Source organism: Tiliqua scincoides, chromosome 2 (genome assembly GCF_035046505.1).
Source record: "Tiliqua scincoides isolate rTilSci1 chromosome 2, rTilSci1.hap2, whole genome shotgun sequence".
NCBI lineage: Eukaryota > Metazoa > Chordata > Lepidosauria > Squamata > Scincidae > Tiliqua > Tiliqua scincoides.
Genome location: NC_089822.1, coordinates 88,861,978 through 88,877,919, shown reverse-complemented (window position 1 = coordinate 88,877,919; position 15,942 = coordinate 88,861,978). Strand labels below are relative to the sequence as shown.

The 15,942-nt window shown below is 44.4% G+C and overlaps 1 protein-coding gene across 1 annotated transcript in view; it reads right to left on the bottom strand.

Moving 5' to 3' along the window:
* Window positions 1-15,201, bottom strand: part of SNX30 (sorting nexin family member 30) — a 33,925-nt gene extending 18,724 nt beyond the window's left edge. Inside the window, exon 1 of the mRNA XM_066616862.1 lies at window positions 14,785-15,201. Within this exon, the coding sequence (XP_066472959.1) occupies window positions 14,785-14,955 (171 nt within the window). The 5' untranslated portion in view covers window positions 14,956-15,201. The remainder of the gene's footprint in view (window positions 1-14,784) is intronic.
* Window positions 15,202-15,942: the final 741 nt, after the last annotated feature.

Below are 15,942 nucleotides of genomic sequence, written 5' to 3'. Positions count from 1 at the left end.
TGCCAACCATGCTGCAGGCAGACAATACTGCCAACATTTCCCCCCCCCCGTTGCTGTTTTAACAGAGTTTGAGGAAGAATTCTGTAAACCATCATCAAGCTTTGATGCTCCTAGCCCATACGTTCTCCATCCAAATTCCCCCGTCTTAGTGTCCAGTCCTTTCCAATTTTCCAGTGCCAGTGCAGCCATGCCAATGGGGCATGCACTGCATCCTGTGGTGGGGAGGCAGTCACAGAGGCCTCCACAAGGTATGGGAACATTTGTTGCCTTATCTTGGGGCTGCACTGCGGCTGCACCGGTGCTGGAAAGTTGGATAGGATTGGGTCCTCAATTGGTAGAGTCCAGAAACAAGCTTACCACTTTAATTTTCTTCCTGCAGGCTTACCACTTTGTTTTCTTCCTGCCCAAGACTCTAAGGGCAGATAAACTGGGGGTAGCTAGTACCACAGTTCAGTCCCATTCCCCCCCCCCCCCACACACACACACACATGTAATGTCAGGGATTTCTTGTGGCTATTGGAGAACTCAGTGCAGTTGCAGCTTGCTGAAGAGTATGGCAAGCAGTAAGTAGCAGCTCAAGCCCCTAGTGCCCATGGAGTTGCGTGTGTTTTTTTTTTGAACTCTTGGTACCCCAACAAGTTATCTCTGTGCACATAATGTTCATGTTAGCAGCATCTATCTGCTAAGGCTAGCACAGGTTTTCATAGCACCTGGGAAATTTTTCCCCTCCATTCAAAGGATGCTTAATTGCTTGAAACCAAAACGGAGTGTAAGATTTCACAGTATCTCAAATTTAAGGGGTACTGGATACGAGGGCCTCAAATTCACACCCAGACGGACACTCCAGCAGTATCTTGAAATGCCATCTGTGATAGGATGTTATTTCAGCATTTACTATTTTCAGGCATGCTCTCACTAGTATTTTTTACTATCTCTTATTGTGTGTTAGCAGGCAATATTGAAAGGCAACTCCTTTTGTAAACAAAGCATTCGTACAGAAGGTGTACACCAACATGGAAAAAGTTGTTGCCATCATTCATCTGTGGAATTGAACATCCACTTCATCTAGCTGTATGCACAGAGGGAGAGGGAATGCCTTAGATCTTACAGGGTGTTAAGACTATTTCTTATTTATACACAAATGCCTTAGCAACATTTAAACAGTCTAGTGTAGTTACATAGCAAGATTTCAAGCTATGCCAACAGGGTTTTATAGCTATCCCAAGTACACTGGCTTTGTGAAGTCCAAAATATGCCGGCCCTGAGCAAAATAGGAAGGAGCAGGCTTACCAAGATTTTTATGCAGACTAGGACATAAAAATGGCCTTTACTGAGCAATGGAATTGCAAGACACTTTGTGGACAGAAAAAGTCTGCCTATGTTCATAGGCTGTGTGAACTCCTCCTTATTTTGCAATAATCTGCCCTGCAATATGCTTTCCTGGACAGATTTGAGGCATGACAAAAAGATAATGTCTTTGATCTGAAGTTCAGTTAGAAGTCTGACTACTGCAAAGCTAACCAACAACACTAAAAACTGCTTCCATGCCAAGCATAGCTACGGTACTGGTTTTCCATAAATCCACAACAAGAAGGAGAATGGTGGTTATACTCAGCATTTAAAATAGCACAATACCTAGTAATACCCCTCCTCATTGCAAGGATTCTCATCCTTTTACAATGTGGCTCAAGACCAGTGCTTTTTTTGTATTAAAAAAAAAAAGGGTACAGGAACTCACAGCTTGTTAATCTTTTATTTATTTATTTATTTTTAAACCATTTTTTATTGGAGAAATAAAATATTTTTTATGTGCTTCCCCCCTAAAGATGAACTTACTTCTGAGTAGACATGCATAGGATTGGGCTGTCAATCTCCACACCCCCTTCCCCCTAGCTACTTTTTCTACACATGGGGGAAAATACTGTACAGGTGCACTTGTAGCATGTAGTGTGGCACTACTTCGAGGAGAGGAAGCAGTGAATGGATTCCGGAAAATGGCTTACATGAGTTCCATGTAGTAAAATTACTCTAAGCAACTGTGGGAGTAAGAACAAAAAAGGAATTCTTACACGAGAGGGGTCCTTAGGTGCAAACAGCTACGTTTGCAAACAAGCGATTAAATATGGTTTAATTCAGGTATCAGAACACTCTGTGTCTTTGGGAAGGCACTTGGCATGCAATTGTATGTTCTCTGCTGCCCTGAGCAGCTGCTGTGCATTGCTGGAGAGGAGCTGCAAATGCTGGCAGGCAGAGGCCATGCTTGTGGGGGAAGGATGAGGAGGATCTCTGGCAAGGCTGGACAGCACGTTGTACACACGTAGAATGCCTTTTCACCTGCCCTTAGCGTATGAAAATGGGTGCAGATATATATCTCTACCAGGATTAAAAGCCCAATCCTAGGTATGTCTACTCTGAAGTAAGTCTCGTTCTAGTCAATGAAGCTTACTCCCAGGAAAGTGCCTAGGATTGCAGCCTAAGAGCCCAATCCTATACATGTCTACTCAGAAGTCCACTTTAGTGAATGGGGCTTACTGTGGATATAATGGCAGCCTTGGGGCCCAATCCTGTGCCTGTCTACTCAGAAGTCAGTCCCATTAGAGTCAATGGGGCTTCCTCCCAGGAAAGTGTGGAGAGGACTGCAGCCTCAGAGCCCCTCCTCTGCCTGTCTCCTCAGAAGTAAGTCCCATTGGAGTCAATGGGGCTCACTGCACCCTCGCACTTGTCAGCCAGAGTTGCCTGGTGCAGGAGGAAGCCTGCCTGGGAAAGGATGGGGTGGTGGGAGAAGAGGAACCCTATTGGGGGGGGTTGTGCTGGGCTGGGCGGGGGAGGCTAGGGGGACCCTTGTTCAGTGGCTGCGCTTTTGAGGGGAGGGAGGGAGGCAGGCAGGCGCCGGGCTGGGAGGCGGAACTGAGTGCGGCGGCTGCTTGTTGCGGGGGAAGCACATCAAAAAGGTGCATCAAAAAGGTGCTGGAACGCCATTCTGGTGTGTTCCATTAGAAAAAAAGCCCTGCTCAAGACCATCCAAAAAAGTCCCCAGCAATGTTAGTAGCTGCCTTTTTATAGGTTCCCCTTTTACTGCTTCCTGTTCAGGATTGAAAATAAAATGCAACTCTAGCATCATCTTCCTGATGGGGCAGCAGTCATACATTTGACATTAAAATTAGGAGGAGGACTTGTACATCATTGGGGAAATGCTGTGTATAAATAGTTATGTCGAGATCTACATTTTATAGTTATTCTGAAGCTCATTCAGATTAAAGCAGTGCTTCCCAAACTGAGCTGTGACTCATCCTCAGTAACCAGCCAGGTGAGCCGCAGAATCCTCATGAAAAACCTGCCACCCTACACAATGTAAAGGATTGTAGCCCAAACGGGGAGCCACAGCCAATGGCCCAGTAGGTTAAGGGAGCCGCCAGTTGAAAAACTTTGGTAACCACTGGATTAAAGTAATCTACAAGTTTTACAGAACTCCTTTACAAGCTAGTCTTAAAAGGACTGGCATCAACAAAGTGTAGGAAACTATACATACAAAGCCAATTTAGCATATTCTGCACAAGTACAAGATTAGCATGGGAATCGTTTAAAATGAGGATGGTATTTAGACCTTACCTAAGATAGGACACAAATTCTCTTTTAAAGTCAACTGATTCTAGGATTGCCTTGTGGAATACAAGTGTTTTTCTACTAACAAATGGCAAAAGTAGCTAAAGCTGCACTGGGAGTGCCAATATCCTTCATGCTTGAAAAAGATAAAACATGTACCAACAATTTACTCCCGGTTTATACAAAGGACAGAATTATCTGCAAAGACAGAAGTTATTTACAGAAAATGAGAGAAAAGATATAGATGCATGAAGGTATTTTGTTATCTCTTCACAACATTTTGGCAAGAGGAACCAGGAGGAGTCAGACTAGCCATTTTCCTGACTTTTGCTTTTCTCAATTTTTGATAGCAAGACACCCAAGATGGTATTGGGGGGGGGGGAGACCAGGGAAGGAAGGAGAGGTTGCGCTATTAATTCTAAATACAAGTCTCCCTCAGTGGCGTTGCTAGGAAGGTGCGGGGGGGCAGGCCGCACTGGGTGACACGCTGGGGAGTGATGCACCCTCGGGGGGGGTGACGTGCTAAAGTCACAGCATTAGAAGCTACCCCCGTAATGCCATACACGGCTGGATGCGGAATGTCCAGTGGGACGCAATGTAAAAAACCCGAGTGAAATCGCTCCTTTCCTTCAAAAGTTATGGCCAAAAAACCAGAAAGAAAAAATGCAAGGAGCCCTATGGAAAATGAAAGTGAGCCGTATCGCGTGTTTACTCGCGAGTAGGCATACTTGCCATAGTCCATCAGAAAGGGCAGGCTGAGAGGAATCCAACTACACCAAAATGGTCCTGATACAATGAATGCAGTCCCCAAAAACACCCGAGAAGGAGGTCCCTCCCTCCCAGCTGCAAGTCTATTGAGCCCTATGTAAAGCAAACTCAGCCACATGGTCACATTTACTTGCGAGTAGGCAGACTCGTGGTCAGGCCAGGCCAACGGGAACGTGACACCAGAATGGTCCTGATTTGATGGAGTGGAGTGCAATAAATGCTCCAGGAGGCAGCCTCCCCCCCCCCAACCACACTAAAAAGGAAAAAAAAAAAAGGCTTGAACTGGTAAGGGGAATGTTTTCTTTCTCGCATTTTGCACTTGCAAAGCCAGGTGGGTCTTTGTATTGAAATAAAAGAGCTTTAAACTGGGCACTGGGGAGGGATGGAAATCTCACTGATTCTTTTTGGGGGGTTGTTATTGCAGGTAGACTACAGAGTAAGCTCTGTTGACCACTATGGGACTTACTTCTGAGTAGACATGCATAGGCTTGAGCTCACAGGCTGCAATCCTACCCACACTTTCCTGAGAGTAAGCCCCATTGACCACAATAGGACTTACTTCAGAGTAGATTCACTTGGTGGAACAGGACTGGCTCCTCATTTTATTTTAATTTAATTATTTACAATTATTTTAATTTGCCTGATGTCACTTCTGGCCATGACATCACTTCCAATGGGTCCTGGACAATTTGTCATTCTAAAAAGTGGGTCCCAGTGCTAAAAGTTTGAGAACTGTTGCAGTAAAGTGTTAGTAAGTTGACAGGAGTGCGTGTGTGTGTGAGAGAGAGACTCTACAAGTTTTCAAAATCACAAAAATCAGAATTTGAAGGAATAAGACCATCATGTTATATATCAATCAATGTGTAATTTCATGCAGAATGCAATAATCAAAACACATTGAAATATCTGTGTTCTAACAAAAGGTACAGCCAAAAAACCAGTGGGTGCGGGGCGATGGTACATCACCACGCTCACCACCTGGGGCGTTGCCCCCCCCCCACTTCATGGGGTGACGCGCAGGCCTCCCGTAACAAGTGATGCAAATCCACCACTGGTCTCCCTTCTTATTCAGAAGAGCTGGAGGAGTTTGAAGCCCTGTGTTCAGGAAAACAGGAGCAACTGGCTGGGCTTTTTACTTATGCTTAGCTGTTGGAGAGATCACTAGAAAAAGCCCCAGCTTCAATTGTTCACCTGCAGGGAAGAGACATTCCACTCAGAAGGGGCAAAGACTTATGTGCCAAATGCCACACACATTCCCTGGGTAAAATACATGAACCACCACTAGAAGAAGCCACTATCAGGAGCGGCTTGGACCAATTTCCTCACTGCTTGTAACTTCTGCTGAATGAAAACACACGCATCACTATTCATAGCTGCCATGCCAATCTAAGAGAGAACCACTAGGTTTCATTCTAGAGAAAAGCCAACAGTGCTAACAAGAGATCTGAAATTGCCGTCTTCTACATTATGTTCATCAGTCACAGAATGACATCCCTCTGCAACACACTTAATTCTTAGTGTAAATACAAATAACCCTCTTTACTCCATAAGCAAATTATATGTTCACTCATTTGAGTACTTCCATTTTTCTGATACATGCACAGAATTTTGAAGCAAGTCAATAGCTATCAAAGTTACATCAGCCATCACGGAGATTGACAGATTTACTGAGCAATACAGCCCATTTCTCCAGCAGTGTGAGCTACAATTTTTTTTTCTAGAAAGAAAGTGTACTACTACCATAAAGTCAACTTTGAGTTTGTGTTCCCTCCAAACACTCCAGTGACATACAAGCAGATTCTACATTAATTCAACAGGGTCAAGGCTGCCATTATGATGTCTGGCATCTTGCATTTGGCTCAGAAAGCAAAATGTGCATCAGAGATACCACGCAAGCCACTTATATTCCAGAACTGTAGATAGTGGCCACTTCATTGACAGTAAGCTTTAAAAAGAAAGCTTAGAGAGTAGCTCGTTTTTAAGGGAATTCTTCCTCAGATAGGACTCTTCATTTGTCGCTCACCACAGACAGGCATCTCTTTGACTGCAGAGAAAACCCTGCTTGTGGGAGACACCTCCCCTCCTTTCCTTCTATGAATTTGGGGAGGAATGGTGGGATAGTTTATCTCCTGTGGAGAAAACTCACCTGGTTCACCTCTTATAAGCAGCCCCTGTGCAGAAAGCACCAGCAGTCTCTCATAGCCATTTCTTCAAAAGCACAACAGGGAAGTCAAACTCTCTCCCTTCAGTATTCCATACAGAACTTGGAAAAGGAAAGGGGCAAATAGAGATAATTTTGACCCCTTCCCACTGGGCTTTTTCAAGTGGTAGCAGCAGTCACTTGATGCATCTTTTGCAAAAGCTTAGAAAAGGGTGGGGCGGGGAGAGAACAACAAGAGGAGAAAGAGTTGCAAAGTTTTGACAAGAGATGACAGTACAATCAGTGGAAGAGGGAGTTAGAAGTGAGAGTACACAGATGGTCTCAAGATGGTCTGAAATCATTTTACAGTCCCTAGCATGATGCAATATTAAAGTTCACTCCCAGACCATTCAGGCACTTTAGTAACATTCATAACCCTAAATAGCATCCAATGAAGCCCACTGATCAAGTTGAAGATACAGCACTTACCATACACAATAATCCTGTATTTTCAGGACACCCTGCTAGAATATCAACAAGGGAGAAAAAATTCAGCCAATCTTGCTAACTTCTCCTTCAGCCAATCATTCAGATTCTGAACAAACTAAGCACATGTATAACAACAATTTTAATCAGGTACAAAGTTCAAGAAACTGCAAGATTTCCTGTACAATAGGATCATTTCCTGATGAACTATAGAGGACATTTCAATACTGGATACTGTCCATTTCAATACTTCCATGGAAGCTCAAATGGACTAGTCCAAACTAGTCATCAACAACGCCAGGAAGTTTATCAAATGGAAAGATGCATCCAATGAAGGTTCTGTGAACAGCAGGGTGTTAGAGATGACGGGGTCCCTGCAGTCCCTGCAGCAGCCGTCTCTGGGTGTGGGGAGCCCTGCACTAGTCTCTGCAATGCTCTCCAGGTCAGGGACAGTGAGAGTGGAGAGATCGCGCTCCGCATCCGGTTTAGCGGAGTGGGGTGTGATCGCCCCACTCTCACTTTCCCTGACCTGGGAAGCCCTGCCGAAGGTTGTGCAGGGCTCCCCACACCCCCGGGAGGCTGCAGGAGGCTTGGGTAAGCGTACCCAAGCCCCTGCAGCCCCCCTGAGCAGCACAATCTTGCTGATTGCTCCGCTGCCTCTTCCCTGCCTCCTGGCTGCCCCCGCCCCTTAAGGGGAAAGGGACCAGGACCCTCAGGCTGGGGCATCGCGACACTCCAGTCTGATTACCACTGCCCTAAGTCAAGGTTTCCAATTAAACTCAACTCAGAAAAATGTTGGGTGTGGTTCTCCATTTATTATAACCAGGCCACAAAAACAAGTTTAGCTGAAAAAATAAACTGACTTGCCTTCTAAGTGTCATAGTTCAGGACAAGTTTATGACATCTTTACAAAGTGTTTGTTGTTGCAGAATTACACTCCTGTGGCCACCTCCCATGATGAACAGCAACTTATAGCATTTCATTTGTGTAGTCCAGATTGTGTGACCCCACTCTTTATCTAAGTTGCCATAAGGAATACCCAAGCAAAATATACATCTGGCATGGGAACAACTTTGGAGCTGTCATCACTTGATAATAAGGATAGCACTTTGAACATGTCAAGATATGTGAAGCGCATTGCACTATCTTCTTGCACCTTGCAAGACATCTGGAAGACAACCAAATATTATTGCAGCTGGAAAGCCAAAGCGCAGAGAAAGGAGCTTCTCAAAGACCACTTAGCGAGCCTAAAGCAGGAGGTGAAATTCAAATTTGCAGGAGGTGAAATTCAAATTTCAGTCTTAGTCACAATGCTCCACCACAAAATTAATCTCCCCCAATTTGTGGCTTGAGTGTGAATGTTTCAAGTTCAAGTGCCATCCATTGGCCCCCTCGTTATATGGCCCCTTCCATCAAGCTTCAGCTAATTAATTTCCAGAGATCAACACCCATTCATATCCATCTTCCCTGCTCACATTCTGGCTACTAGCAGTGGTCTAATAATTCTTAATTTCAAGACTGAAGTGAAAAACAGTTTCATCCAAACATGAATGATTATGACAAGCAATACACCAACCACTTTAGTGAATCATGAGTACCATTTAAAGTAAAAATCAAAACGTGCAGTGACTACAGGGCTTGAAAACTATCCTTTTTTGCACATCACCCACATGCTTTTATTTTATAGACAAGAAAAAGCCTTAAGATGTCCCTGCGGTTTAAAAATTTATAGATTAGTCTTTGGACTGCATCCAGCAACAGTCTGCAGTTAATCAACTTTATCCTCTTTAGCCAATATCAATATGGAATAAGCTACTGGAACACATTAAAGGGACAGAGAAATAATTCAACCTGATAAAAGCTAAGGAGCAATTCAGTTAAAGTTGACAGCACAACATTTTCTCCATCCCACAACCTAACCACTGGCCTCTAGCAACCTCTATCCTGCCAATTACAACTTGGTGCCCATCATGTGGGTACAGAGGAAGTGTTTCATAATTCTTTACTAAAATTGTTCACTGTATAAACAGACTAGGTACTAATATAGCCAGTTTTCTGAAAATCTTCTTTGCCAATACAATTTTGAATGAATCGGGTCACTTGGGTGAAGTAATAGTTTTGGGTCCTTTTCCATTGTTAAAATCATTATAATATAATCTTGAACTTTTACTCCTCCTGCCATACAAAGGTTTCCACAGAAGGAATGACTCGACTCCCAAGCTCCTATTGCTGAAATACAATGACACTTGATGAAAAAAACCCACTAAATCAGAGGTTCTTAATCTGTGGGGCCTGCACCCCTAGAGGATGCATGAAGTGATCCCAAAATTAAGAAAAAAAATTGGCTTGACACACTGGTATTTTAGTTGAGCTAATAAAAATCAAAGTATGCCAAAAATGGAAGTATTCTGAAGATTATGGCATTCAGATTTACCTGTTATCTCAAACATGATGGGACTCAAAAGCTACAGTGCTTTCATTATAGGAAAATTGTCTGTGATGACAACATAAAACCCCCAATGAATTTGTGAGTATTTTGGAAAATGCTCTGGATATCATCAAAACATTCAAACAAACCAGATACAGTTCCATGCTTTTGGCATGAAACTCTCAAGTTAGGATTTGCACTGGCACAGTCTGAGGAATCCTATGAAGTGGATGACATCGTTGCAAAAACTAAAAAACCCACATACAATTGGGGAGACTTTGATCATGTTTTGTGCAACAGATATGGTCAAACTGCTGCTAGGGCACCAGCAAAGTAAGCCAACAGTACTGTCAAATTATATCATCCACTCTTCGATTATTAGACGGTTCCACAAACATCTTGAATGAAGTTATGAATTAACTGAGGAAAAAACTCATTTTCTGATTGGAATCAGTTGGGTGAAAGGACAGATGAAGCTCAGTGCAGCCAACTCTTAGCTTTTGTGAGTTATACTACTGAAATAGCAATCCAAGCAGATTTTGTGATCTACGTCTTGCTACCATCAAAGCAGCTGAACATGTTCAATGATTCCACCCCACCCCCACCCACCCCCCAAGTACAAGCTTGATAGAAAAAATAAATTTGAAGTCAATCTGTACTCACGGTACACCATCCATCTGGAAAAAATGAAAAAATCAGGATTTGTAGCAGTTGTTAAGGGTGAAGTGCCACAGCCAACTGCAACTCATTGCTTCTTGCATTGTCATGCACTGGCACCAAAAACTCTACCTCGAGGGCTGAAGTCCGTCATGGATATTGGTGTGCAAGAAGTGAAGTTCACCAAGGCTCAAGTTCTGAATTACCAACTTTTCATGCTCCAACATCACACTAAAGGTCATCAGCTTTCTTGGGGTTGAGCATTCACACAAGACAGGGAACTACAGACTAAGATAGCTATGTTTCTTCAAGAAACAGATCAAATTTTTTCATCAGTGTGACATGTAAGACTTCATCCTCTTTGGTATACACATATTTGGCCAATATTTTCTCCCATTTGAGTGACAATTTCAATTCAGGGGCCACAAGTCACTATTCTGGATGTTAGTGGGAAGATCATTACTTTCCTGAAAAAACTGGCCCTGTGGACAACCAACAACAATTACTCAGAATTGTTTGACTCTAGAAAATGTTTTGCTTGCTGGAGAAGGCACTTTTGGAACAGTCCTAAAATTAATTCTAGATGAGATTTTCATTCATACGCAAAATCTCAAGGAAGATTTTGAAAATCTTCAGAATCTTTTGAAAAAAGAAAAAATGAAAAATCAAAGCATTCAAAAGCAATTAACCTTCAGTCTGGACTATGTGGAGCATGCCTTTTTGCTTCAGTTATGGATTTATCCTAGCAACAAACATACACGTCATATGAGCTCAGTAATACAGAAGTTAAAGATGGCACATTTGAAAGAATTTCCTTACAAAAGAAAATGCAACTGGTCTACAAAAGACAAGGCCAAACAGACAAATTATTCCACTTTTAAGATGCAATTCTATACACACTTTTGTGGGAGTAAATCTCACTGAACACAATGGAACATTTCTGAATAAACCTGTCTAGAATTGTGCCATTAGCATCTGTAGCAAAATCATTTTAAAAGGACAAGTTTGAAAACACTTAAAATTCTAAGTATCTGAATTAAAAAGGTGCTCCAGATTAGCTTTCATGTTTGTACTACAAAAAATGCTTCACTGAAAAGCTTTTCAGCAATGCTTGAAGTATAAAGACATTTTTTTAGTCACAATCTGTGTGGCAGAAAGCTACAGATACAAAAGATAGAGGAGGGAGTAAAGAAATATGAAGGCCTTGCTTCCACTTCTTACATATCCTTTTCTTTCATTCCCTTCCTATCATTCTAAGAGAACACCATGCAACATACCAAAGTGCACAGAAAGTCATTAGGTGCCCAGTGAGTATTGCTTATCGACGCTACTACTGTCAAAAACAGGCTTTTCCAATTAATGCCTATCTTGTAGCCATAGTATGAAGGACTCCACAGATCCAATATCCCAAGCACTACAGAAGATCAGTTACTAGCTTGGGCAGATGCCTTCACAGGACACCACATCATGGTGGCATCAGGGGGTTGGCCAGGTTGAGCACTGATTGAAGACCCATGTCCATCAGTGGGCTCACCCACCTGGACTGGTACCAGAACAGTAAGTACCAATGGTACCCAATATGCTATCCGGGAACAGCATGAGAGTCCAACGCAGGACATTGCCCCAAAATACCTAGCAACCTGGTGCCAGCACTGTACAGGTAGGAGAAACTACAACTGCAGGAAGCAAGCCCCATTCAACACCTGCAGCTGAAAGTGTTCCTTACAACACCAGCCTCTAAGCCACAGTTACTGAAACAAGAGCTACAAGAACAAACCTTAGCAACCCCAGTTAAGAGACACTGTAGCTCAGCGATACCTCACTGCTGCCAAATGCTTCAAGAAAGCCATAGCATCCAGGTCCAGTTAGCATCCATATGCTAGCTCCTGAATAGACGTGTTTTTATGTAGATCTTGTGGGAGAGTAACTCCCTTTCAGGATACACCCTTGATAAACCACTGTATTTAAAAACAAAACAAGAATTTCAGTTTCTTCCAGACAGGAGAGAGAAGAACTGGGAGAACTCCCTGTTTCAACTACAGAACCTGTTTAATATCAGAATTCAGTTCTGAAAGAAGTGTGTTTCACACTCACTCCTCTTAACATCAGAAAAGCATATCAATTGTCAACAGCATTTTCCCCACACATTCCTAAGAGCTTTTGGTCAGGCCTGGACTCAAACATTCCTCTTAATTCACTGCCCAAATCAAACTTATATTATTCTTTGTCACATGACTTTAAGAGTGGTGAGGGGCTCCCAGCATTACCTAAGCAGCTCAGGATGGTACATGGCATATCCTTCCTGGGTCACCACCACTTAAGGCTCCAGGCCACATGGGAAATAGTCACATCACATGATCTATAAAGCATTAACATTACTAGAGCAGCAAAGGAATATAACACACTCCAGCAGCTCCTACACTACTACAGGTGTCAAAAAGAGAGAACTCTTATCCAGTATCTGCTGGTCTTAACATTGCTTTAAAGCACTGATTTCAAGTCATATGCCCAGGAACATACATGGATCCCAACTGTGGTGGATATGCCACAGGTCAGTTTGGTAAGGTTTCCCAAGGGCTAGTGGAATCCACCAATTCATAGCAATGAACACAACGTTAGATAATTCAATATCAATATCGTCATCTTCAGGTACCCAGGTGGTGCTAGGAACAGAGACCTACTGTTTGTTCACTCACTTGGTGTACATGATTGATGCCTCATGGGAGACCAATTACAGAACATAATACCATGTGGTACTGCAGCTTGTGTAAAGCTCTGAGTGCTTAATTACTACCTGTTCCTTGTGTGCACCTGTTAACAGCAATAAATCTGAACAGTGTCAAGCTAGTGTTCAAGATACACAAGTAGAACAATGGCGCATGTTTGAATGTCACCAGTAAGCAATGTTCCCCTCCTTGAGAAATTCTGAACAAACCTGATCAGTCCATTTGGTGTGCTGGAACCAGGCTTCTCAGACAAGTCCATGAGAGTCCTACACAAACCCATGCCCCTTCACACGATGTCTTTTTATAGTACAAGACAGCAGCTGGGCCCCACAGCTTCTACTTAGCATGCCTTGGTGAGCCTAGCAACTAACTGCAGTTCTCAAGACAAACAAGCTGGAAATCATGTGGACACCACCTGTAGGCCAAATAAAATGAGGTACACATTTGGAAGGTAGGTAACATTGGGAGAGAAGTAAGGAGTGGGGCTTTGGCTGGGATCACAGCTGCAGACACATGCATGCACACACTTCCCACAGGTTCTGCTACTGCACCTCTCTCTTTTCAATATTACAGAATCCCAGCAATACGCCTTAAAAAAGAAAAAGATAACTATAGAGCAGACGACATCTGCACAGATACAGAATGCTGACAAAACCACCACTGTGTTTGCATCCTATATCTGGCATGAATATAAAGGCTATTTTAAAACGAGGGGAAACAAGTTAATAACTGACAAACTTGATAAGGATCCATTGGCAAGGTATAGTCTGGATTACATAGTCAACTTCCAAAACAAACACAAGCTATTCACAGTCTGCTAGAGAGCATCACTACTCGAACTATGGTCCATGGACCAGCACCGGTTCACAAAGTAGCTCCTGCACCTTCCTGTTTCTTGACATAACCGGAGACTTGCCATGAGATTAGGATGTGTGCCAAGCCTTGCAAGAGGCTATGAGACAAAAAGAAAGGAAGAGGGAAGTGGGAAAGACAAGATAAGCTGATGCACTATGTACCTGCCTCTGTGTGTGGGGCACTGGTCCGTGGTACATGAAAACAAACTGCCAGTCTGCCACAGCAAGTACTTTGAGAAGCACTGAGCTAGTGACTCTCAAGAGGCTAATATGATTACTACTATAAGTGTTTATTCTGCCCCAAAGTTGCAGGCAAAGCAAAGCGCTGAAGGCAGAGAATAGAAATACGTCTTTGTCAAAAGAAGCCTGCCTCTGCAAAAGAGGCCAACAGCAGGCACCCATTGCTTGATCCAAGTTTGACTACCACCCTTAGTGTCTCCTGGGTCCAATTCACACAGCCAAATCAGTATGTTTATAGAGGGCACATCTGGCATCAATCCCAAGACTGCTTCACCACCATTACAACTTGCAACCCTGCCCTGCAAGGTTCCCAGCTAGTAGAACTTCTCTGCACGATTTGTTCCCAGTGTGCTCATTTCACAGCAGGCAAACCGGCCCCAAGCACAGACCTGATGCACTGAATGTGTGAACACAGGCACTTTGCTTTCATTCTTTTATCTAGCACTGCCAGAGCACTTGGAGCAGGATAAAAGGCCTCTGCCCCAAGGAACCTGCAGGCTGAACTGGGCAGTGTCAAGGCAAAAGGGAGATGACAGAGGGAAAGGCCCTCCCTCTGAAAGAGGGGGGAGGCCCTCCCCCCCAAAACATTTCCCACTGATTGAGAGACCTGGCAGAGGGTGCAAGATGTGGGCTGCAGAATGTAATGAGCTATTTAAGTGGCATTTAAATGCTGCAGCAGGAGAACATGCCCCTTGGCGTGGACTGCCCAAGCACAGCCAGGACACTGACCCAAACACACACACCCCAAGCCCCAAGGTAAGCACTCCAGGGAACCCCAGCACAGCTGCCCCCCACAGCCCCCGCCAGCTGCCAGCCCCCTCCCCACCCACAGGCCCCAGATGAAGAGGGGTGTGCGACGCCGACGCCACCCCCACCAGCTACCTTGTCGGCGATGCTACGAGGCAGCTGGAAGTCCGGGCTGGGCGTCAGCTCCGCGCCCGCCTCCTCGCTGCTGGAGGCGGCCAGCGGGTGCGGCATCTCCCGCAGGGACTTGGGTCCGGAGGAAGGCAGCGCCTTGGGAGTCCCCGCCCCGCTGCCCCCGGCCGCAGACATCGCGGAGGCGGAGCAGCGGGCGAGGAGCCCCGGCCCAGGCGGCGGGAGGAAGGCTGCGAAAGCCTGTCCGGCTGGCAGAGGCCGCGCGGGGTCTCCGGCAGGCGGGCAGCCGCCTCTGCGCTCGCGCCCAGTCTGGGAAAGTCTGCAGCTGCGAGCGGGTCCCTGGCGGGCTGTCACCTGCCTCCTCCCGGGCAAGACCAGCCCCGCGCACAGGCTAGGCGAGGCGCGGCGCGGACGATACAACGTAGCAGCGGCGGCACCCGGAGAGGCTCAGCGCGCAGGCTCCTCCCCTCGGGCTCAGAGCGGGCAGCCGTAGGCGGAGGAGCCGCTGCGCTCTCGCAGCCCCTGCCCCAGGGGTGGCAGCAGCGTAGCCTGGAGCCTGACCCGGGGCCATCGCTGGGGGTTCTCTTTGCATGGGGGATGGGAGCGCCTTGGAAACTGTGTGTGGACCATTCATTTTTAAAGCATGATTGAATTTTTAAGGATATTTTTTAAAAAAAAATCTTTTAAGAAAATGTGTGTGTGGACCATTTATTTTTAAAAAATTATTTAATTTTGATTTATTTTTTAAAACTCTTTAAAAATTGTGTGTGCCAAAATATTTCTTAATTTTAATGTTTATTTTGAAAAAAAACTTTAAAAATGTGTGTACGTACCATGTGTTTTGAAAATTATTTAAGATTTATTTTAAAAATTGGGTGTGGACCATTTATTTAAAAAAATCATTTAATTTTTAATATATATTTTTTAAAATCTTTAAAAAAAAATTTGTGTGTATGACCAGGTAGTAAGGGCCCAGTCCTATCCAACTTTCCAGCACCTGTGCAGCCATAATGCAGCCCCAAGGTAAGGGAACACTGGTATATCCCCAACACAGGAATAGGCACAGCAGTACCGGCACTAGAAAATTGGCTAGGATTGGGCCCCAAGACTTGTTTTTTTCACACCTGCATGGTTCATCACACCTGGTGCCTGGACGTTTGAAAG